General features: G+C 43.4%; 6 protein-coding genes across 6 annotated transcripts in view; 5 read left to right on the forward strand and 1 right to left on the reverse strand.

Annotated features, from left to right (window-relative positions):
* Positions 1 to 3: 3 nt before the first annotated feature.
* On the forward strand, positions 4 to 464 carry LOC131413990 (histone H2A type 1). The gene has a single exon (XM_058555010.1). It carries the CDS (start codon positions 23 to 25, stop codon positions 413 to 415), a length of 393 nt encoding a protein of 130 aa, XP_058410993.1. The 5' UTR covers positions 4 to 22; the 3' UTR covers positions 416 to 464.
* Positions 465 to 1503: 1039 nt separating this feature from the next.
* LOC131413989 (histone H3.1) lies at positions 1504 to 2015 on the forward strand. Its single transcript, XM_058555009.1, has one exon. It carries the CDS (start codon positions 1527 to 1529, stop codon positions 1935 to 1937), a length of 411 nt encoding a protein of 136 aa, XP_058410992.1. The 5' UTR covers positions 1504 to 1526; the 3' UTR covers positions 1938 to 2015.
* Positions 2016 to 10668: 8653 nt separating this feature from the next.
* LOC131413346 (uncharacterized) overlaps positions 10669 to 24942 on the forward strand; it is a 34015-nt gene continuing 19741 nt past the window's right edge. Inside the window, exons 1-3 of the mRNA XM_058553898.1 lie at positions 10669 to 11001; positions 11742 to 12180; positions 12401 to 12403. Of these exons, the coding sequence (XP_058409881.1) occupies positions 10695 to 11001; positions 11742 to 12180; positions 12401 to 12403 (749 nt within the window). The 5' untranslated portion in view covers positions 10669 to 10694. The remainder of the gene's footprint in view (positions 11002 to 11741; positions 12181 to 12400; positions 12404 to 24942) is intronic.
* H1-5 (H1.5 linker histone, cluster member) lies at positions 15698 to 16467 on the forward strand. Its single transcript, XM_058555035.1, has one exon. The coding sequence runs from the start codon at positions 15728 to 15730 to the stop codon at positions 16406 to 16408; it is 681 nt and encodes a 226-aa protein (XP_058411018.1). The 5' UTR covers positions 15698 to 15727; the 3' UTR covers positions 16409 to 16467.
* LOC131414000 (histone H2A type 1) lies at positions 17488 to 17950 on the reverse strand. The gene has a single exon (XM_058555037.1). It carries the CDS (start codon positions 17925 to 17927, stop codon positions 17535 to 17537), a length of 393 nt encoding a protein of 130 aa, XP_058411020.1. The 5' UTR covers positions 17928 to 17950; the 3' UTR covers positions 17488 to 17534.
* On the forward strand, positions 18229 to 18683 carry LOC131414004 (histone H2B type 1-O). The gene has a single exon (XM_058555042.1). It carries the CDS (start codon positions 18244 to 18246, stop codon positions 18622 to 18624), a length of 381 nt encoding a protein of 126 aa, XP_058411025.1. The 5' UTR covers positions 18229 to 18243; the 3' UTR covers positions 18625 to 18683.

A 24942-nucleotide genomic window follows, 5' to 3' on the forward strand; every position in this document is an offset into this window, starting at 1 on the left:
CGTAGGTCACAGATATTTTATTATGTCTGGACGTGGCAAGCAGGGCGGCAAGGCTCGCGCCAAGGCCAAGACCCGCTCTTCGCGGGCCGGGCTGCAGTTCCCCGTGGGCCGAGTGCACCGCCTGCTCCGCAAGGGCAACTATGCCGAGCGGGTGGGGGCCGGCGCGCCGGTGTACCTGGCGGCGGTGCTGGAGTACCTGACGGCCGAGATCCTGGAGCTGGCGGGCAACGCGGCCCGCGACAACAAGAAGACGCGCATCATCCCGCGCCACCTGCAGCTGGCCATCCGCAACGACGAGGAGCTCAACAAGCTGCTGGGCAAAGTCACCATCGCGCAGGGCGGCGTCCTGCCCAACATCCAGGCCGTGCTGCTGCCCAAGAAGACCGAGAGTCATCATAAGGCCAAGGGCAAATAAAGTCTGAATTCATACTTAAGTCTGTAAGACCAAAGGCTCTTTTCAGAGCCACCCACCATTTCTGTGGAAGAACTGAGCACTCTTCTGAAACCTACAACGAATACCTAAGTTTAAAGAACATGAAATCTAGTCTCCGTTTTGATTTGATAGGTTAACTCAGGTCTGGTAAGGACCATTCAATTCACAGTTTGTTCAATTAGAAGACTGAAACCATCCGCCTTTATTGTCCCCTTCCCACGAACACAACGTTCTGGGTAGTCAAAAAGCAAATTCCTCGTGATCATTTGCTTCAACAAATAGGTTAAATATTAAATCAACTTTCTTTGTTTTGTTTCTGGGCGTTTATCGTTTGCAGAATCTGATGGTCCACTGGTCAACTAAAAGCATCCTAACCCGAACGCCCTTTGCAGAGCTACCCCTATTTACAGGAAAAGCTCTAATCACTAATGTAAATCAATCACCACTCCACACCTGCTGATTAATTCAGGTAAACAATTTACATATTAAATAGTCCAGCGTTTTGATGGCATCGAAATCATTTAATGAAGATGTCAGATCACTCACTGGAATTTAGTCGAGCACACAAGCTGCCCTCTTCCCACACCATGCTGGGCAAACTGATGTTGTGGTGTTCTAGGGGGCCGGTGTGCCAATCTATCTTAAAATTTTCCTTGTTCTAGGTCTTGGTACAGTCGTTAAAAGCAAATCTTAACGATACAGTTATGAAACCGTTACTACTTTCTAAAGGGACTAACGAATACATTATTCTGCTGTAATTTTTTCCCCACATTACCTGAAAAGGGAAAAAGGCTCCAATGAAAATGCGTTTCTTTAAGAACACTTTAGGCACTGACTTCCACAAATTCCAGATCAGATTCCCTTTTCACTGGTAGAATCTTAACGTTTGGGCCGAAAACAGTAAACTCAGGATGGAGGACAGCATGAAAACAAAACCGTTCCGGGCGTGGTAGGAGCAAATGAAGATTGGATTAAGAACCAATCAGGTTACTCCTGTAACAGTTATGACCAATCAGGATCAGATCATCAGTATAAATTCTGGTCCGGCATCAGCTCTCCAGTTGCTTGTTTTCACAGCAGAAGTTTCCTAGTAATGGCTCGTACCAAGCAGACAGCTCGCAAGTCCACCGGCGGCAAGGCCCCGCGCAAGCAGCTGGCCACCAAGGCGGCCCGCAAGAGCGCGCCGGCCACCGGCGGCGTGAAGAAGCCCCACCGCTACCGGCCCGGCACGGTGGCGCTGCGCGAGATCCGCCGCTACCAGAAGTCCACCGAGCTGCTGATCCGCAAGCTGCCCTTCCAGCGCCTGGTGCGCGAGATCGCGCAGGACTTCAAGACCGACCTGCGCTTCCAGAGCTCGGCCGTGATGGCGCTGCAGGAGGCGTGCGAGGCCTACCTGGTGGGGCTCTTCGAGGACACCAATCTCTGCGCCATCCACGCCAAGCGCGTCACTATCATGCCAAAGGATATTCAGCTTGCGCGCCGGATCCGCGGGGAGAGGGCATAAACTATCCTCAACTGTCTGGGCGCGTTTGCCTTCTGTCTCCCAAAGGCTCTTTTCAGAGCCACTAACGTTCTCACTGAGAGTAGCTGTTACATTACTGGGTTGGGTGTTTGGAATGTAAACAAGAGCGGAATTGAGGGGAAGTGGGGAGGGATAACGGGGTCTTTTCTAAGAAAAACAGCGTCTGATTTTACTCGTGCGAAATCGGTATAAATGCGATTGCCAAGACCTACATGCTTTGTTACATTAGCTATGTAAGGAAAGGAAATTGCTTAACGGCACCTAATGTTTAAAAGCAACCATGTTTCTGCAGTTAATCTTTAAAGGCAACAGAGTTTCCGCACAGTCACCCCTCGACCTTTGAATAACGCAGGTATAAGGAATTAACAAGAAGGAATCAATCAACAGAAAAGGAACTTTGCCAATCAAGTAGAATAGGATTCATAGTAACAGATATTGGTACCTCCCTCCCCCTATTTTGGGTATGTCGAAGCAAATATTCCATAATCTATAAATCAAAATTGAGGTGAGTTTATTATGATGCAAATTTGAGGACCATATAGCCTGGGGGCCTTCCTTCTCCAAGGAAGGAAGGGCGCAAAGAAGTGGGGTGTACAGAGTGGTTATATACCCTCAAAGAGCATGTGTTACGTATGATTGCAATGTCCCTTTTACAATAGTCACAAGATTGCCCTGCAAGCACAGCGACTGATGGGCTCAGCAGGTAACAGGTCTGTTGTCTCAAGTTGGGTGGTCACAGGATGAGTGCAGCAATCGAATCCTAGCCTAGGGAGAAATGCTTATCCTTAAGGAAAGGCCAGTGTGGGGGAAGTTGCATCCTTATCTTAAGGGCATTTGTTCTTGTCTTTGGGACATATTAATTGCCTAAAGCAGATATACAATGCATGTTCAAAGGCCACAGGCTCTTTTGGAAAAACAAGGTCAGGCAGAATTAGTTTTACACCAAATGTCTTCCTCATATGCTCCAATATATCCTATTGCTTGCCATTTATTTGTCAGATATAAACAATTTGGGAACAGAGTTTTGGTTAAGTTCTCTCTGATGTACCCACAACACATCAAAGAGCACTTTGTATATTGTAATTCTTCCATAAAAGTTGACTAATTTGAACTGTACAGGTTCTCAGGAGGTGTCGAGCCCGTCTAGGTTAAGTAAATCAGGTACTGTTGGTTTTTTTGTCTAGGATCTAGCAATGGTGGGCAGACCTCAGATTTTCTTAATAATAATTTCTTTTATACAACTCCAATAAGAACAAAAAATTGGAATTTGGCTGACACTGTTTACCAAGAAAACGGGCTGGTGTTCCGACTGAGCATTACTGTTCTCGTGATAAGTGAGTTTCTCATTGTTTAGCAGTAACACCTGGTAAGCCTATAGGCTAGAGCTATGTAATGTTTCCTCTCCTTCAAACCCATTTTAAGACTGTGATGTTATGCAATTAGCAAATTAGCCCTTTGGTTTTTATTTGCCAGCTTCCAGGAGCCTGGTAATGCAGACATGTGCCGGAGGAGCAATCCAAAGGAACCATGCCATCAACATCTGGAGGCCAATCATCTGACATTCTGGTGACTTCCCTGAGGTAGAAGGCACAGGGGGACTATTTGAGGCAGTAATACCCCCTACCCCACCTGAGAGCTTCCTATGACTCATTACATGACCCTTACACGACAAAACTCACATGTATGAAACACTACATCCAGGAGAGTATTCCCCCCAACTCTGTGTGAACCTGTTTTAAAAGTCAAATTTTGCCCCATTTTCTCTCCCTTATAGAATGTACATGTCATAAGGCTAAAGGTTTTTTCATTCTGTTTGCTCTTGTGTCTCTAGAATAGAAAAAGCCTGGCACATGGTGATGCTCACCAAATTCTAGTTGAATGAATGCATTGCTAATTTGCTATCTTTTAGACACAAGGTAGCTCCCACTCAGCCTCAGGTAGTCACTAAACATTTCCCCCTCCTGCATTAGAAATTTCATCCCAGTTGCTTTTTGTCACCTCTATTTTGATTTCTATAGTGAGTAGATAAAATACTAACAACAATTATGTGGGAAACTTTACAGTTTCCAAAGTATTTTCCCATGTCTTTTTGCTTGTGAACCTGACAATAGCTCTTTGGGTTTAGACAGGGTATGTATTACTCTCTCACTGGCTCTAGAAAAGTTTTTCTTTGCCAAAGGTGTCCAAGTATTGGGGGACAAAGCTGATAGATCTCAGTTTGGGATTCTTTCCACAAACCCTAGAAGGGAAGGACATCTGGATAAGCCTCCAATGGCTGTAGGACAACAAAGAAGGAGAATTAGTTTAAAAAAAAAAAAACAAAGCTGGGCAGAAAGGCGTGTTGTCCTTTAAGTGGATAGGCAGAAGCTAGAGTTGTTGTCTTCCAACTCCTCAGCAAGGACGTCTGCTGGGATTTGGAAGTCTTTTGAGATCTGAACTTCAGAAGATCAGATCTCAGAAGTGCACTATGGATCAGTAAGGATATGTTCTGTTCAAAGCCTAAGTTTGGGCATAGAAAAGGTAATTTTTGGAAATGTTCAAAAAATCTTTGACAATCTTCCCTTCAAAAAAATGGAGCCTAATTCCTCTCCCCTTAAGAGTGGGCTGGATTTAGAGACTGGCTTCTAGTGAACAGAATGAAGCAAATGTCAGGAAGCCAAAGTGATGGTGAGCTGCTTTGGAGACTAGGTCATAAAAGGTACTATGCTTGCTGCTTGCTCTCTCTCCCTTGCTCCGGGAGACCCCAGTTGCCATGTTGGGAGGACACTCAGGCAGCCCCTGTGGATAGGCCTGAATGATGAGAAACTGATGTCTTCTCCAACAAACGTTGAGGAACTAACAACAGCCATGTAAATCAAACCTCAGGGGACTGCAGCTCCTGCTGTCAGCTTGACTTCACTTCTTGAGATACCCTAAACCAGAACTATCCAGCTAAACCACTCTCTGATTCCTGATCTTCAGAAACTGTGTGAGATAATGTTTGTTGTTTTAAGCTTCTAAGTTATTGGGTAATTCACACAACAATAAATAACTGAGACAATAGAAAAAATAAGACAAGTTTGGAGTCATTGGATAGACTCCACTAGTCTAGATGAGATGACCACATCCCACAGCACTACACCTCACCACAGGGAAGTCTGGGCTTGCAGGAACTTGCTTGCCTTAGTCATTGTCCAGTAATCAGCAGGATTTTCTTTTGCTGCTATCCAGCGAGGTTGAGACCAGCTTAGTGCTGCTAAGGATTTAGAAAGAGGATGAAATCTATTGACTGTTCAGATAGGGCTCGTTTGCAGGTATGCACCTGGTATGGTCACTTCTGGCTATCAACTTTGGAGTGAGGGAAAAAACTCACTTTTTTTGTTTCAGTTCACCTAGCAATGAGTAAGAAAAGGAATCAAATTCCATGTGACCAGACATTGACTTGCAAATCAGTATTGAATTTTTTAAAAAAAATTTACCATTTCCTAGCAGAATAGCCAACAATTCATATTTGTATGCCCTTTACTTTATAAAGGTCTTTTACATTTATTGTCAAATTTGACTAAAAAAGAAAATTGTGAGGTAGGTTGGAACTGGAAAACCTAATTAGGGCCCAGCTATTTCACAAAGAGAAATTCTTGGCATGGGAAGTTTGGTGTTAATGCAGGCAGGGCTAGAGACTGGAGCTGACTCCCTGCTCTATCTTAGTAGCCCTCTCTTCTTTATGGAAAACTTCTACCTGTCAGAGGTACCATTTCTAATGGTCAGATATACTTGGTAAATAAACCATTACAAATCATTATTCTGTGACTCTCCTTTTTCCAGACCCCACACCAATATAGACCAACAATCAATTAGATTACAGGTTATTTTAGATGCCATTTTCCTTAACTATGAAATGAGTACTTTATTTCCTCAACAGATTGCTTTAAAGGTGAAGTGCGGTAATATATGAAGGTATCTAGGAGAGTACCCCAGAGACCATATCAAGTACACAATAAATAGTCGTTGAACGTAATTTCATCTCAGAATCTTAGTTTGGTGCCTTCTGTAGAATTGGGAAAATACAATCAAGTCCTCTGATAAGATTAGATTGTCATTGGTTGACATTTGGGAAATAATCCAATTTAATCAGTAACACATCAGCAAGTCATTTTAGTGATGTGACTTATGCTAATGGCCAATCTTGTTTCTTTGAGGATTTCTGTTAGTTTCTGTCTCACGCGGTGAAATTTCTCTCTCTTATCTTCAAATTCTGGACACTATTTGGAGCACAGGAAAAATCTCTGCTTAGGAGGCAGGAAAGATGTTGAAACAATTAGATGAGAGCAAATGCTTTCAGAACTGCTCTGCCCTCAACACCTCTCCAGAAAGCTTGAAGCCCTGAGAGGATATGTAACAGAAGAACAAGCAAAGTCACCAAGAATTCATTATAAATGAAGCTTAGGGGAATATTCACTCTGTAATTGGATCTGCCGCCAAAAGTCTTTCCCACTGATGTGGTTCTCATTGTGAAAGAGGTTCTGAAATGTAAAAAGAAATGGATATTTCATATATCTCTGCCAACATGTATGTAAAGTTTCTGATATGGACAAGATTAGAAATAGTGTACTTCTTGAGATAGAAACTGGTAGAAGCTACATTAAATTTTTCACCTACATAACTGGCCTGACACGGTATATAGGAATGAGAGGTCTGTGTAAGAAAATATGCCTTGAGTATATTTATCTCCTATCTTGAAGAAAAAATCTCAGTTTTTAAATGAAGACACTTGAATGGCTAATAATTATAAGAAAAAAATTTAACTTCACTTGTAATCAGGTAAATGCAAAGTAAAACAACAATGAAATATTGCTTAACACCCATCAGATTGGCAAAATCAGAAAGCTGGGTATAACCAAGTGTTGGGATGGGAGGTGGAGGAACTCTCACATGGTGGTTTACTGATGGTGGTTTTGCACAAGACATTTTGGAGAACTGGCTAACTTATTTAGTAAAATTGGGTGTGCCCAGGCCATGCCCCAAGGAACTCTGCTACAGAGCCATAAGAGGACAAATGAAGAATATTCGTCAAAGTACTATTTGTGCTAGCAGGAAGGTAGAGATAATTCAAGGGAATGAATAAGTAAAATATAGTGGATGCATAATAAGAAATACTCTCTTTCTTCTGAGGTCAAGAAACAAGTAAAAGGCAAAAACAAGAACTGAACCCAAGGCTCAGTCAACCTTGCTACTGTCATCCAGTTCATACCTGAGCACACCTGTGCAGGATCTCCAACAGACTTTTCTTGCTCTACTTCCACATAACCTGGAATAGGCATCTAATCTGAGTACTTTTTAAAGAACGTGATTTACAGAACACTGGTGGCTTAGTCCACTTAGGCTGCTATAACAGAATACCATAGGCTGGGTGGCTTATAAACAACAGAAATTTATTTCTCCCAGTTCTGGAGGCTGGCAAGTCCAGGATCAAGGCACTGTAGATTTGGTTTCTCCTGAGAGCCCACTTCCTGGTTCACAGGCAGCCATCTTCTTCTTGCTGTGTCCTCAGATGGTGGAAGAGAGGATGGATCACTGGAGTGGCTCTTACAGAGGCACTAATCCCATTCATGAAGGCTCCATGCTTAAGACCTAAGCACCCCCCACCTCCAAATGCTATCACATTAGGGATTAGGTTTCAACATATGAATTTTGGGTAACACAAACATTTCATCTATAGCAACCAGTCTTCTTTTAAGAATAGAAGTGTAGGAACTGTGTTTTTAGCCTCTGTCCCTGTTCTGAAGGCAGGAGGATGAGGCAACGGCAGACCCCTACACCAGGGACCCTCACTTTCATTTTGATTCTTGTTCTCTCAATAACTAACCCTCAAGATGTTAGTGAGGTGAGGAGAGTGAAAGAGAATCCGAGTTTCTGGCAACTATTGTTTGATATATTTCAGGCATGAAAACCAGTTAAATTAAGAGAAACTTAGAAGGGAATATAAAAACCATCATTTGTCATACGGTTGTAAGAAACTGCAGAAACAAGGTACGGCATTACATAAAACAAGGAGGGACTGTCAGGCATGAAACGCTTTGTATATTGGAGAATACATTTAGGTCTTGAGAGAGTTTTGGGAGAAAGTAAGGGGTTTCTCTGACAAAAGGGTTTTGCCAATCAGGTTTCAAGCCATGAGCAGACAAGAATATGGCAGAGTGAACCTCAGGAAAGAGGGTGTGGTCAGACGAAGACAGGAAGAGGCCAGGGAAGGCAGTGGGTTCTGCCATCTTCAAATTGCTTTAGTTGCTCTTAGTAGCACATGGAGGCAGAGAAGCTTAAGCCAGCTTTAAGGATGAGAGCAGGGATGGTGATTGCTCTGAGGTGGGACCAAGGAAGAAAGGAAACTCCAGGCTTCCAGGTCTCATATTTAAGATTCTGACCTGGTAAAAGACCAATATATTTGGAAGGGTAAGACACTATGGAATGGAAGAAAAACTTTGAGAGAATAATTTCATGGAGTGGATCTAAAGGGCTAATGGTGTTTTGGATTAGTATATGTGGGTGCATGTTTATGTGTGAGTGCGTATGTATTTTGGAGACAGGACAAATGAGAATTAGGAGAGGTACCAATTACTAGTAGGTAAGCTAATTTTGAATGAAGAATAATGAAAGAAAAGTAAAAGAGATGTAAAACACAACCCACCAGCCGATTTCAAAGCCTTAATCAAAACAAACCAAACAAAATCAGGTGTCTAGGAAATAATGTGTAGCATATCAAATTGAAAACATAACAATAGTGAAAAGGCTTGAGCCCAAAACTTGGAACTAATAACGTTAAGAAATTATCAACCAAACAAGTGTGGATCAGTAAGAAACCCTCAGAACCCTGAAAAGGCAAGTACACCTCATTTATTCATCTGATTAAAGGGGAAGAGAAGTCTATGGAATTTAAAACACTGCCAACATTTCCTTTGGAAAAGAATCTCTCTCCTAATGTGAGAAAAAAGCCCCTAAGTATTTATCTCAATTATTCAACAAGAATTTATTGGACAACTCACGTCAATTAGTATTATTATTGGCTAAGAAAAACCAAAAGGAAGCATTTTAATAGTGCCTAATTTAAATGAAACGAGATTTTCAAACTCTGTTTCAGCTAAAAAATCTGCAGTCTATTTGTTTGCTCTGCAGGTAGGAGAAGAGAATTAACAAAGTATCTAATTTAACAAAGAGAATTATACCTCTGGGAAACAGATGTGAACATAAATATCCTTTCCAGGGCAAAGCATTGTCAAAGCAACCAAACCAAATTACAGATCTTTCAGAGTATGTTACCGTCACCAGATAAAGGAGCACTGATAAGTTTTCTCAGTGTTTCAAGACTTTGTCTTGAAAAGATTGCTCCTAAAAGAACATATTCAAGAACAGCTGCTAGCATGAGGCAGAATGCCCCCTGGTTTTTCCTTAGTTGCAAGGCAAGAGGATTGCTGAGATTATTCCACCAGCAGATACCGGGTTTACACTTTCAAGGTTAAGCACTCAGATGCCATTATTACACACGGAGAGAAAAAGAGGCCAGACTAGAAGCGCAATAAAAAAATAGACTAACCCATAGAACATAGGCAGGTAATGTTTTGCACCTACAGTAACCATAGAGGAGTTTATAAAGAACTTGGAAACTGATTCCTAGAATAAAATTAGACATTTGTTCAAGGAGTAAATAATCAATCACACAATTTGAAATAGAAAGGGTAAACATTACTGACGCTCGGGAAAAGAGAAAGGTGGATGTGGGTGGGAGAAGGCTGTCCAAGTTTCCCGGAAGAAACGGAATCTGATACCTGGGACAAGCCAGGGCCAGAAGGAGGTCATTCCAAACAGCTGGAGTCATGGAAACCGTCTGTCACTCCGTCTTTCAGAGTTTCTTTTCCTGGAATAGAGTCCTTCCTGGTCTCTACATTCTGCACTTTAGTTGTAAATGAAAGGCACAGGGTTTCTGGTGTTGATTTCCCAGTCCAACAAAGGAGGGAAGGGGGAAGAGGAGGGGGCGCTGAAAGGCGTTTTCACCGGCTCATCGACTCGCCAAGGAAATGGCGAGTAAAGCTGACCTTCTTCCTCAAACGACTTCCTAAAGTTTCCAAGCCTGATGAAGGAAATTTGAAAAAGCCAGTTCTCCCCCAAAAATGTGCCAGCGAGGGAGGGAAGGGAAAGGTAGCCGATAGGATGAGTAAAAGGTAAGGAAAAGAGGAGAAAACCCAAGTTGAGAAAGGTGAGGAACCCCACCTCGAAGCTGTCTATAATCTGGCGGCGTTAACTGCAGTCAGCCGCTTCTCAGGCTGATTAAATTGAGACTACCCGAAGGCACTTTATGTACGAGAAGGTTTCACAAATGCCCCCAAATGACTGTAATCACAGCTCGAAATGGGCGATTCGCGTCCACCAGCCACAAGGCGCTAGTGCGATCGATTCTAAGAGGTGACAGAAAAAAAAAAACAGACAGCAAAGCCTGACCCAGACAAAGGAACGGCTTTCAGCGGTGGGAGACGCAAAACACTGTGGGAGGAGAAGTAGGACTGAGGCATTTTTAGTTAGGCGTGATTTTAGACCAGAGTTTAAGCACCGCCCTTTCCATTTTTCGCGAAAACGTGGGCAGGGCTTCGGGTCTGTGACTCCACTGGGCGGATACAGCTGGCAAGCGCAGTTCTCAAACAGGTCCGACACAACACTATATAAACCACTGCCGCGGAGGGTTGGCGGATTGCATCTGCTCGAGTCGCAGGCATGTCTGGCCGTGGCAAAGGCGGGAAGGGTCTGGGCAAAGGCGGCGCCAAGCGCCACCGCAAGGTCCTGCGCGACAACATCCAGGGCATCACCAAGCCCGCCATTCGGCGCCTGGCCCGGCGTGGCGGCGTCAAGCGCATCTCCGGCCTCATCTACGAGGAGACCCGCGGGGTGCTCAAGGTCTTCCTGGAGAACGTGATCCGGGACGCCGTCACCTACACCGAGCACGCCAAGCGCAAGACGGTCACCGCCATGGACGTGGTCTACGCGCTCAAGCGCCAGGGCCGCACCCTCTACGGTTTCGGCGGCTAGATTTGTCTTAATACGTTATTCCATCACTCAAAGGTCCTTCTCAGGGCCACCCACAAAATCTGTTAAAGAGCTGTAGGCATCTTTCAGTAGCACTGTATGCTAAGCAGCTGCAAGCGTCAGATTAGTTTTTTGGGAAATGTAGCATCTTGAACAGTAAGGTCCCTAAAACATTCCTAGCTGCTTTGGTAGCCGCCTCCCCCCCATCAGCATCTCCATCACCTAGTAAAATGGCAGATCATCCGGCCATTATTAAATAGGCGCTACCTGTTACAACAAAGATTGAAAGTCGGACTCATCTATTTACTGTCTACTGCATTCGCACTACAATGGCAAAGACAGTAAACTGACCTTTAAAGAGTTGGCTGACCTTTGTTTTAACGAGCTCGTTGATTCCTAAGCACGGTGAAGTTTGAGAACACTGGCATAGCCCATAGTGGCTAGAATTTCAAACCCCGCTTCAGTACTTAACATTTAACGTATTCTCGGTTCCCTTTCATGTTATTCAGTAAAGATTTTTTGCCAAGGATGCAATCATGAAGCCTTTTACTTAAAATAGTGCAAGGTACTTTCGCATTCTGAAGACAACATTTTCTTGAGAATTTTGATGCATCCTAGAGGCTTTTTAAAAAGCCAGTAAGACATTTTCTCTGTACATTATCTTAAAAACTGAAGGAGAGGCGGGAAAACACTTCCTTTCCTTAGCGAATTAAACCAAGAGCCAATTCTGAGGGCGAGGCGGGGCGGGGCAGCAGTCTGCTGTCGAATCAGAACGCGAGGGTCGTTATAAATACTGGGACGACTGCTTCTTGCTCTCATTAGTGTTAAGTAGTTGGCTCTGCTTAGCTATGGCTCGCACCAAGCAGACAGCTCGCAAGTCCACCGGCGGCAAGGCGCCCCGCAAGCAGCTGGCTACCAAGGCGGCCCGCAAGAGCGCGCCGGCCACCGGCGGCGTGAAGAAGCCCCACCGCTACCGGCCCGGCACGGTGGCGCTGCGCGAGATCCGCCGCTACCAGAAGTCCACCGAGCTGCTGATCCGCAAGCTGCCCTTCCAGCGCCTGGTGCGCGAGATCGCGCAGGACTTCAAGACCGACCTGCGCTTCCAGAGCTCGGCCGTGATGGCGCTGCAGGAGGCGTGCGAGGCCTACCTGGTGGGGCTCTTCGAGGACACCAACCTGTGCGCCATCCACGCCAAGCGCGTCACCATCATGCCCAAGGACATCCAACTCGCGCGCCGCATCCGCGGGGAAAGAGCTTAAACTTGCTAGTGTTCCACCTGACATACTCTACCCCAAAGGGAACTCTACCCCAAAAGGCTCTTTTCAGAGCCCCTCCGTTGTCACCAAAAGGGAGCTGTTCTACAGAATATATGGTAGCACTATATGAAAAGAGTGCAGAGCGTTTCGACGAAATAGTTATTGTGGGCTCAGTTGGGAGATTGGTCTACAGGCTGGAGAGGTGACTGTGTATTCTGTAAACCCAACAACTTGATTCCACGGGAACACCTTGCTTGTACTCTGCGCAGTGAGGAGCTGTTTCTGGATAGGCATTCTTAAAATGATACAAGCATTTCAGAAACACCCTTGGCTACATGTAGTAACCGAAGCAAGACTGGCTTATGCCTTAGAAAAGTTTAGTTCAAATTACTGTGGATAGTTGTGCAAATGGCAAATACAGCTTAATTTTGCCAAGGATTCCTGGGATGACCTAAGAAATATGCCTCTTAATTTGCTTTCCTGTGACACGAAGGAATAGAACAAGTATCGTCATGAGTGTTTAGAAACTTGCTAGCTTTTCTGTTGCTCTTTTGTAATGTTTAACAAAGGCATATGTTAGGGGCTTTGCATGTATGTGATTATGTGTGGAAAACAGTGGGCCCACAAAGGCCTGGACACTTTGACTTGCAGGCTGTCATCTGTAAAATGAGCTCCCAATAGCTGTAAAAATCTAAAAAAAAATTTGCTCAAGTATTTTCAAAATCTGCCTGTCAGTCTATAAATTGGATGTTCATGTTTTGTTTTGTTTTTCCAAATAGAGAATCAGACTGGAAATTAAAGGTGAGATGTCATTTTGAAGTTGTTCCTTGTTTCCAAACTTGACTCCTTATTAATGTTGTCCAATGTTTTCAGCTTTTTAAAAAGTCTCCTCATGTACGACTATCATTGCCTTATTTTTCTGTTTACGCTTTTGGGTACACATCCTAACTCCAGGAGCTAGCGGAGTTAAGTGAAGGCAATTTTTCTCCTGAGTGTTCGAAGGCAGGTCAGCCATCTGAGCCTTCCTTTCTTTCCCCTATTTTTGTATTTGCCCTTCCAGAGAGGCTTATATTTCATCACTGGCTCCTTCTAAAGCTTTTTGGAATTGATTCAGCAAAAACGGTTCTGATCCATGGAGCCAGAAGCCTCTCCCTACAGATTAATTTAGCGCTCCTTTTTTGGCTTCCTGCTAGGTGTAAGGACGATTTGATGCTGCCTCTTCCAAACTTCAAAGATTATTCTCTCTCTGCACCCCTTCCAGGATCTCCCCATCATAATGGAGATGAAGCCAAGTGGTCTAGGTTCAAACTCAGAGCTGCCAAGTACTAGCTGTATAATTTTTGGTAAATTACTCATCCTCTTTCTGGGACTCAGCTTGTCCAGCTGTATGATGTGACAAATTAAAACCTGTAGAGTATCTTAGATTAGTTCCTGGTACTTAGTAAATGCTCAATGAATATTAGCTCTTAAAGTTATCACCCTCTCCTGCTGCTTAAACATGGAAGGTTTTTTCCTCTGGATCTTCTGAAAGTTTTGTGATAAAAACAGTGGAAATGCTTGTTCAGAACATTTTCCTGTTAAAATCTTTTCTTTTAGTTCTCGATTTGCATTGTTCTGAAAGAGGCAAGCTTGTAGCAATATACCATGAACTGCGTCTATGTGGAGGAGTTCAAAACACAGCAAAAGGGCCAGAGAGTTAGTAAATAGTTTATTTAGGTTTTGCAGGAGACATATGGTCTTCATCGCATTTTTCTTTTCTAACACAATTTTAATTTTTTATTTTATTTTTTTATTTTTTCCCCCAAAGCCCCAGTAGATAGTTCTATGTCATAGTCGCACATCCTTCTAGTTGCTGTATGTGGGACGCGGCCCAGCATGGCGGCACAAGCGGTGCGTCGGTGCGCGCCCAGGATCCGAACCGGGCTGCCAGTAGCGGAGTGGGTGCGCTTAAAGGGTAAGCCACGGGGCCGGCCCCTAACACAATTTTAAAATATAAAAACCACTCTTAGCCTGAGGGCCATACAAAAACAAGTCATTGTCCAGATTTGGCCATAGTTGACTGAATTTTCAAATCCAAGAGCTCCTGGAGAGAAGATGAAGTGTGTTGGCTAACACAGTTTTTCACAGGGAAGCATTGACTGTTGACTGCATTAGAGATCATAACCATTACCTGATCTCTTACCATCCAGGCACAAAATCCTGTCCATTCTCCACCCCACCCTCAAATAAATAGCAAACCTCACTCTCCATTCCAACTCATGGTCATTGCCTGAACTCCTTTGGATGTTAATATTTTCCTGAATTCTTCAGAACCTCTATAACCTCCTGTCCCTCAATACCCAATCTACCCTTCTTATAGTCAAGTAGCCAATTATTTTTCTAAAATACACGTCTATCTTCACTTAAACACACAAAAAATACCCACATTGATGTCTTCTGGCTGCTTACAAAAGAGGGTATTCCTGAGGATGCAATTTGGTAAATGTTGATGGAGGTAAGGAGTTTGAGTGAGAGCATTGGGAAGAGCACCTCGAAAACCTGACCAAGTCCCATTCATCTAAACAGTTTGTGCTCCTGAGGGCTACTGGAAGCAGGTTTCAGAGATTTTTCTAAAGGACATTATCTGGGCTAAGCATTTTCCGTCCTTATTTTAATGGGTTCACTTAGGAATCAAAGAGAGAAAGCATCTCAATAAAAAATGTACCAAATTTAAGTTTGAATTTGAATCCAAGTCGACGGATCCTGAAGCCAAAGCAATTTCTATTCCTCTTGGAGCAAGGTGGAAGAAGTCACTCTGGCAATTGAACTTTTCCAAGCTGCAAAATACCATTCTCTAAAGGCATTGGCATGTGGAAACTCCTAGGAGGCAGAACCGGTTTTTAAAGTAAGGTCCATGTGCTTAATTTGGGGCTGTAGGCAACCAGCCACCCTACGCCTGTGTTACTTGCTACAGTTTGAAACAAAGTTTATGTCCAAACCAAGGAACCTAGTGTCTTTCCTCCTGCAAAAATCAAAGGCTGAATTTAGGAACAAATCTTTTTAAAAAACGTTAACTTGATACTTAGTAAAAATTTATTGCAACATGCAACTAAGTAGCAGGATGATTTAAGCCGGGTGGATTCATATGAAAAGCCTAAGGGATTTTTAAATATATCTTTCATCAATTGTGCGTGATTTATGAAAACACAAACAAATACGTAAACCCGAAGGCTGTTTTCCTCTCTTGGAGCATCAAAGCGTCAAATTCTGTACTATTGTTTTCAGCATTTAATCAAATTTTGGGGACTAACAAACACAATTTGAGAGTCCAACCGGGAGAGGCGGCTGCCCGAGGGAGGTGGATTGGACGCTCCACCAATCAGAGGGCAGCACCGGCTTATATAAGCCCCGGGCCCCAGCAAGACAGCATTGCAAACCTTGCTCTTTGCATTTTGAGTTTCTCTTTCTTTAGTAGGTACTTTCATCACTATGTCGGAAACCGCTCCTGCTGAGACGGCTGCCCCGGCGCCAGTGGAGAAGTCTCCTGCCAAGAAGAAGGCAACCAAGAAGTCCGGGAGCGGTGGCGCGGCTAAGCGCAAGGCTACCGGGCCCCCAGTCTCTGAGCTGATCACTAAGGCTGTGGCTGCTTCTAAAGAACGCAATGGCCTGTCTTTGGCTGCACTCAAGAAGGCGCTCGCGGCTGGTGGCTACGACGTTGAGAAGAACAACAGCCGCATCAAGTTGGGTCTCAGGAGCCTGGTGAGCAAGGGCACTCTGGTGCAGACCAAGGGTACCGGTGCTTCGGGGTCCTTTAAGCTCAACAAAAAAGCGGCTTCTGGTGAAGCTAAGCCCAAGGCTAAGAAGGCGGGGGCAGCCAAAGGCAAGAAGCCTGCAGGGGCCACTCCTAAAAAGCCCAAGAAGACTGCGGGAGCGAAGAAAGCCGTGAAGAAGACTCCCAAGAAGGCCAAGAAGCCCGCGGCCGCTGGCGTCAAAAAAGTGGCCAAGAGTCCCAAGAAGGCCAAAGCTGCCGCCAAGCCGAAGAAGGCTGCCAAGAGCCCCGCCAAGCCCAAGGCAGTGAAGCCGAAGGCGGCCAAACCCAAAGCCACCAAGCCCAAGGCAGCAAAGCCCAAAGCTGCGAAGGCGAAGAAGGCAGCTCCCAAAAAGAAGTAGGTAGTCGGCGTTTAAAAACGACAGAACCCCAAAGGCTCTTTTCAGAGCCACCCAGAGATCTCCGAAAATGGCTGTGCACTGAATAACTTACCATCATTGTTGCCTTCCCGACCAACCTCCATGAGAGCCGTGCAACAGTATATTTACTAAAGTCTTGTTTACGTTTTCAGCTTTTCTGTTTAAAACTTTAAAGCGAAACCGTCAAGTTACAGTTAATGTCATACTCAGCAAAGCTTACTAAAGCAAGGGGAGTTAAGGGCCCCTACGTGTGCCACCACCCTGTAAAAAAACTCCGGGGAATCGTATCTTGAATAGATGGCTCAGCATCGGCTTTTCGGAGCTTTTGATTCTGGTTGCTTACTTACGACAAGGAAGGGGTTAGAATTTTAAAAAGCCCGCGCACGTTCCGATTGGTCAATTCTTTTTACTCGCTCGACGGGAAGTTTAATTCCGGTTCACGCGCCACCTACATGCCAGTTAGTACACTACTTTATTTGATCGATTGGCAGTATAGGCAGCATTCACAAGCCACAGACCTAACCAGAAGAGAAGAGGAGCAAGTTCAGGATCGTACATGCGTGGTGTCATTCATTTAAGATTTTAAAAGTATATTTACATAGACTAAAGTAATATGAAGTTCACACAAATAGCAAGCTCAACAAAACATGACTTACTGCTTATGGTCATATTTTTACTTGACTCTCAAAATCTATTGCAGAAATCAAGATAAGGCAAAACCTCCAAATACAGTATAACATTGGGTGAGACAAAGTTGACAGAAATTAGCTCAGAAAGGATGTATTGTCTTCAGGGGCCATTTTAGCAACGTTTACTCATTTCAGTAACTGATACTGTACTTTTATATGCCCACTAAAGCTCCTGACTTTTTCTTGACACCCCAGGGACATGACTAGGAGAGATCCAAGAATGTTAATATGGCATTTAAAATCTGAACCTGAAAAATCACTTCCTAAAACTGCTTGCCAGATTCGTTCTAAATGAAACTGTTTCCTTTTCTCAGTCGACAGTGACGAGATTAAGTGAAACTATTGTCCAAGCTCTTCCACGGAAATAGTAGGTGGCTCTGAAAAGAGCCTTTGGGTTGGAAGAAGTTGATATTGAGGGCTTACTTGCCCTTGGCCTTGTGATGGCTCTCGGTCTTCTTGGGCAGCAGCACAGCCTGGATGTTGGGCAGGACGCCGCCCTGCGCGATGGTGACTTTGCCCAGCAGCTTGTTGAGCTCCTCGTCGTTGCGGATGGCCAGCTGCAGGTGGCGCGGGATGATGCGCGTCTTCTTGTTGTCGCGGGCCGCGTTGCCCGCCAGCTCCAGGATCTCGGCCGTCAGGTACTCCAGCACCGCCGCCAGGTACACCGGCGCGCCGGCCCCCACCCGCTCGGCATAGTTGCCCTTGCGGAGCAGGCGGTGCACGCGGCCCACGGGGAACTGCAGCCCGGCCCGCGAAGAGCGGGTCTTGGCCTTGGCGCGAGCCTTGCCGCCCTGCTTGCCTCGTCCAGACATAACTGGAAGATAATGACCAGAGAGAGTAAGATCTGAAATCAGCCAGAGCTGGACAGCTTATAGTCGTTACTGAGCGCGAAAAGGAAGCCGTGTCATTGGCTAAAATTAAAGTCACACTTAAACCAATGGAATAGTGGTTTTGAAATACGGTTATTTTGATTGGGCACTGTATGACGTCATTCAAAATTCACCACCAATCAGACATGATTTTATTAATCATCTTATTTGCATAAGAAACTGTAAATAAACGGGGATACCTACGACCCCACACTCATTCTTCCTTACTTTTCAGTGTCTTTGGCAGTTGATCTTCGTCATGCCGGACCCGGCCAAGTCTGCTCCGGCCCCGAAGAAGGGCTCTAAGAAGGCGGTGACCAAGGCGCAGAAGAAGGACGGCAAGAAGCGCAAGCGCAGCCGCAAGGAGAGCTACTCCATCTACGTGTACAAGGTGCTGAAGCAGGTCCATCCCGACACCGGCATCTCGTCCAAGGCCATGGGCATCATGAACTCGTTCGTCAACGACATCTTCGAGCGCATCGCGGGCGAGGCGTCGCGCCTGGCGCATTACAACAAGCGCTCGACCATCACGTCCAGGGAGATCCAGACGGCCGTGCGCCTGCTGCTGCCCGGGGAGCTGGCCAAGCACGCCGTGTCCGAGGGCACCAAGGCCGTCACCAAGTACACCAGCTCCAAGTGAGCCCGCTCTCCCCAGAGCGATTGATCAGGCTCCTTAAAACACCCAAAGGCTCTTTTCAGAGCCATCCACGCTTCCTAAAGAGAGCTGGCACTCATTTTATTCCATTTTACAGGTAGGTAAAGGCAGTTTTTAATCCTAACCTTCTGGCAAGGGTGTCTTAATTTCGCAAAAGTTAGATTTTGGTCTTGTGTGTTTGAATTAAGATTTTTGATAACAATTTTTTTTGTCACAAACCTCAAACCCAAAGGGAATTTTATTGTTCATTTCATTTATCATCGAGACTATTTAATGCTGAGAATCACTCGTTGAGTACATTCATGGCTAAAAGATTTCAAATGCTCATTCAGGTGCAAAAAACATCTAACAACTAGTGAAAAATCATACTGGCTGAACATTTATTTCCTTTACAGGTTCCACCACCATTTTTCACCAGCTCCCCCTCCACAGTAGGACGCTCGGTGAATATCACGTAAATTGATTTAAGGGAAACTCGCCAGACCGTATTCCCTTTCCCCTGTTCTCTTGTAACATCACTGTTGGGTATGTACCTTCTTGCCACCTCTCACTCCAGGCCTACTTTTGCACAAAATAACCTAATAGTATTGGGATCAAGATGGGGAAAGAGGAAAGAAGTAAACTTTTCATTTTCATTTACATGAAAATCACCTCTTTTCACCAGTTGGGAATGAGCATTGCTAATCCAGAGCTACTCCAGCAGTTTGAATTTTTCTACCGGTAGCTTTATGTACATTGTCCTGGGTAGATGTACATAGCGTGTATATCTCCACCTCCACATCTTTCCTAGTAAAGGCCACTAAGGTGTAATTTGATCCTGCTTCATGTTCTTCACTCACATTTTAACGTTTTACCTCTTTAGGGGATGCCGTTCTGCACATTGATTTTTACATGGTCAAAATTTTTCTTGGGAAAAAGAGTTCAGAATATAGGTCAGTTTCTTTTCTGAGTCAGCTCCACATTTCATTTCAGTCTATTTCACCCGCACCTTTTTTTTTTCTATAATAAGGGAGAAATTATAAATTAAATGGCAATCTTTTTGAACCGGGAAGGAGAGAGTGGCACGAAGGCATTTTCTCACAGAGGGAAGCACAGTCTCCCAGTGTTTAGGCAGGCATTTTAGAGCTGATTCTGCTTTTTCAAGAATCTATGGGGGGGGCGGGGGGGGGGGTCTGGGGGGGCGGCACCGTGGTGTAGCGGTTAAGTGCGCGCGCTCCGCTGCTGGCGGCCCGGGTTCGGATCCCGGGCACCCAGCGAGGCACCGCTTGTCAGGCCATGCTGCTAAGGCGTCCCATATAAAGAGGTAGACCTGCGCAGATGTTAGCCCAGGGCCAGTCTTCCTCAGCAACAAGCGGAGGATTGGCATGGATGTTAGCTCAGAGCTGATCTTCCTCACAGAAACAACAACAAAAAGAACCTATGTGGGAATACAAGTCCTTACCATCCTACAGACCATCAGTTATTAAGATCTTAAAATCCAAAGTGTTTATTATTTTTCTAGCTATTACTCAGTCTTTTTCCATTAAAAGACAGAAGGCCTTAGACAGGCTTGTGGGAATAAAAGGCACAAAATATGGGCTGAATTTTTGAACTCAGGGAGCAAAGGACAGAGTTACACCAAATCTGCAGACAAATCCAGTGGCTCTCTTCCCCCTAGCCTTGAAAAGGTGGCTGTAAACACTTGTAGAATACTTATGGGGATCAATATTAGTCCATTTCCTTACTACATCAATCAATATTGAATATAAAATTAGTACTGTTACTGATACAGTGAAGAAATGAACTAAATCAGGCTCACAAAGGTACAATTATTTCTTGAAATGCACTTTATAGCTGTTCATTGCTGTAAAGTCCCTGTTCATCTACCATCCAAACCTGTCTTTCCTTCAGAGCCAATCACAAATCTAATATCCTCTGAAACCTTCCCTGATTATTCCAGTTTGCATTATTTACCCTTCTTGAAGCTTCTTCAGAGTTTTTTCTTTCTCGTTTCAATCTCTCCCTGCCCATGTGCAAGCTGAGACTTCCCTTTCTTTCTTGTATCTTTACTTTTTCATCTCCACTAGACCTAAGAATCTCAGAAGTGTAATTTGTTTCTAGACAGTCTGTTTTTAGTATTTAATATTTTGGTTTTATAATCCATTTTTAACCAACATTACCTGTCTCCTCTGTTATGGTTGGCTTATGAGACCTACTCTGGTACCCAGCTTTGAAATTAGCAGACCAATTCCTAAAACAGTTGGTTACTTACTTCAAGAGGCCAGATTTTGGATTCTCTAAAACTCATTTTCCATATCAGTAAATTGGGGATAACAGCAATTCATAGCCACATGACTATTGGGAAGATTGGTGGGAATGCTTTATGAACATTTTATGAATTGTGGATTATTAAGCACACATATACTTTTGTATATTGAAAAGGAATCTTATGCATCTATTTGCCATTTGAAATGCTTAGGACATCTTCACTTACTCATCAAACTGAACCTCAAAGTTCAGCCCATACAGTGTTGACTGTAGTTGTTTCCTAGTTCACTTTTTATTTTCAATAAATATTTGTTGAGCACATATTATGTCCCAGAAACTCTTCTAGCTGCCAGAAATATAGCAGTGAACAAAACAGAAAAAGAATCACACATTCATTGAGTTTATTTTCTCTAATATGTTAATATGGGAACAAACATATAACAAAAAAAGTGTCAGAAGATATTAAATGTTTGGGAGGAAAACAAAGCAGAAAAGGAAGACAAGGAGTGGTTTTGTATTTTCCGTTTTAAATAACATAATCACAGAATGCTCATCAAGAAGGTGAAATTCTAACACAGATGAGGAGATGAGGGAGAAGGCCATAGGGGAAGATTATTCTAGGCAGAAAGAAGAATGAACAACTAAAGAGGCCCTGAGATGTATCTGAAGGGGGGAGGGGGAAACACTTTGTGTTAGTTAAGGAACAGCATGTGGCCAATGTGGCTGGAACTGAGGTAGCAAGGAGGAATGTAGCTGGAGGTGGGGTAACAGGTGGGGAGGGGGCTTTCCAGAATGTGTAGGACCTTATATGACAGCATAATGGCTTTGGATTTTATTGTCAAGTATTTCAAATTCTAAGCAGCTGCAGAAGTCTGTGGATTTGGGGTGATCAGCTGTGGCTCATCTCAACCCCTGATCCAGGACTTCAAATGGACAATATGCAAGGTGCTCTGTGTGTGTTATTTTACGTCTTTTGCTAAAACCTCCCAGAGAGGTTAGAGTGAAGGAGAATTCCTAGGCTGAGTCAGGGCATCAGGGACCCCAGAGAAGTGCCAGACCCTTCCCTACAGATATGGGAGCCCCAGGCCTTTCACTCTCAGCAGTTACTTTTTGTTCCAGAACAGTCTCCTTCTCCATAGCCTCCTGAACTGAGCAAATTCCTGTGGGAGAATCACCAGTTTTGAATCTGCTTCCAGTTGGGATCACCAGGGACCACACAAAGGCCTCTGGAAAATCAGACTGTCTTTCAAATGTTAAACAGCATGCCTGCCATTTGATACATATGTCCACTCCTGAATTTTAACTTTTCTGCCAGTTTACTTTTTCCAACCTTATTTCCACCCAAGAGAGCAAAGAGAGCAAAATGTCTCATATTTCTTCTCACGGTACATTATCCATATAACTAGGTAATAATCAAAGGGCCACTCTCACTTAATCCGTTTTATATTCCCAGTTTCTCACTCCTCTTGCATCCAGTGCTTCTCAACTTTAATCATGCATCAGAATTGCTGGTAGATCTTTGAAAAAAATATATCATTGCCTAGCTCCCACCCTAGACATTATGATTTCATTGATCAGGGGAGGGGCCTGGGCATCTGGTACATTTGAATCTCCCCAGGCGATGCTAATGGCTGTGAGGGTTCAGAGACACACTGTTCTGTGTCAACTGTGGGAAGCAGCTTCTAAGATGGCATCCAGTGACCCCCTGCCTTCTGATACTTGTGTCCTTGTGTAGCCCTTCCCACGTTGTACCAGGGTTGGTCAACAAAATATGGCAGAAGTGATGGAACGTCACTTCCAAGGTTAGATAAGAGACTTCCATCTTGATCACTCACACTCCATCTTGGATCACTTGCTGCAGGGGAAGGAAGCCAGCCCTGGTCATAAGTAACCCTACAGAGATGCCCACATGGTGAGGACTGAAGCCTCCAGCTAAAAGTCATATGATGGAGCCTTTTTTTTTGGACCTTGGGAGCTCCAGTCCAAGTAAAGCCTTTCTTTCCAGGTTGAACCTTGTTATACCTCTTCAAAGAAATGTTCCCAGATCGCCACATTCCAGAATAATATTTACTCTCTCCAAATTCCCACAGTAGTCAATATTAAATATAGTTTAATATATTGTATATAATATTAATTATATTACACAATATTATATTTTATATAATTTATATTATATAAATATTTTATAATATATAAAATTTATATATATTATATAATAACATAATTAGTATTGTATTAATATTATAATGATATAATTTATATATTTATATAACATGTCTAGATATATAATTTAGATAGAAATATAAAATGTAACCATAGTATTATTTTGGCATTTACTGTTTTATGACATTGCTTATATTCTTTTATTCAGTAGTGTTTACACAGTCATTTGACTACCACTTTTACAATTTTTTTCCTTTTTGCTGCATCTGGGTGCAATCAGTATTACTTTTCACTTAACCTTTTTTTTTTTTTTTTTTGCTGAGGAAGATTTCACCCTGAGCTAACGTCTGTGCCAATCTTCCTCTATTTTGTATGTGAGTTGCCGCCACAGCAGGGCTGCCAACAAGTGGTGTAAGTCTGTGCCTGGTAACCGAACCCTGGTGGCCAAAGTGGAGTGCACCAAACTTAACCACTAGGCCACAGGGCTGGCCCCTACTTAATATTTTTTTTTAAAAATACTCTTTAGAAAATGAAATAGCTTTATTTTAAAAGACAACTTTACATCTCTACCCTAGTGGAAAATATCTACCTCTGACCATAAATAGAAGGCAACTATAAAATAATATTTTAAACATATATATATTATTTAATCCCAGTTATAAGCTGTTTGCTGCCTACTACTTTGAGCCTGAGACCTGTTCTTTGTTATAAAGTTAAAAAGTGGGGGTGAAGAGGCATTAACAAGCATTAGTGAGTTCTTAAAGACCTGCCAGCACCGAATTGACACTTTCCCAGTTACTTAATCAGAAAGATTTAAAGAAAGTAGAAAAGAGAATGATATTTTGACTCTTTTTTGCAACATTTCAAATATCAGAGTCCGCATACTGCTTAGAATAATTTCCCATGCCCCCAGTAGTACTTGGTAGAGATCTGGGAAAACGCTAGTTTAGTTAATGTATTATTTAATTGAGCCACTATTATATGCCTAACTCAGGAAATATAAAAAAAATATACAACCAGAGAAGCTCACATTGTGGTGGAACAGTTATAAAAAGTATACTCATTTTTATTTCTCACACTATTTAACAAATACTTATCTTGTTGAAAGAAAAAATTTATGCAACGTCTTTTTTTGTAGTAACTTTCACATATGCACTTCATCCAGGTCTCAAGAACATGCTTGGAAGCAGTGTACATCACCTCATAAAATCCTTCTAAAAAACTGGGACCTTATTATTACCTCTATTTTGCAGACAATCAAGAGAATCACAGGCTCTTCGAAGTATCCAAGATACCCAGCTAGGAAGTATGGAGTAGAACATCAGTCTCCAAAGAGTTTCCTGTGCTCCTTCCACCTGTTTAGGCTGCTTGGGTAGGTTCTTAATTAATGTGGAACATCAGAATGACCTGCTTTGGTGCTCCATCCAGTTTTTCTATTTTCAGTATTTTATTCTTATTCATGTATTTCTCTTGCTTATCCCCCTACACATCTGGAAGTTCTTGATTTAGTTTGCTCTAATATTTTGCTATTTGTGGGACTACTGTATGTCAGAGTTTACCTTATGGCTCTGCACTTAAGGATATGCCCTCAAGGAATAAACTCTATGGCACTTACATCTTGCTTTTGGTGTATGGAGAAAAAATAACTTTAGTTATCAGCTGGCAATTATTGTGTGTGTGCGCTATCTTCTAGACACTGCATTCTCTAGTTTATTTTTCAATCCAATGAGGTAAGTACTAGTGGTATCTTTGGTCTACAGATAAAGAGACAGATGACTCAAAATGTAACATTATATTAATGTATTGGCTGCTATATTAGTTTTCTATGGCTTCCATAGCAAGGTACCCCAGACTGGATGGCTTATACAGAAATTTATTTTCTCACAGTTCTGG

Source organism: Diceros bicornis, chromosome 14 (genome assembly GCF_020826845.1).
Source record: "Diceros bicornis minor isolate mBicDic1 chromosome 14, mDicBic1.mat.cur, whole genome shotgun sequence".
Taxonomy (NCBI): Eukaryota; Metazoa; Chordata; class Mammalia; order Perissodactyla; family Rhinocerotidae; genus Diceros; species Diceros bicornis.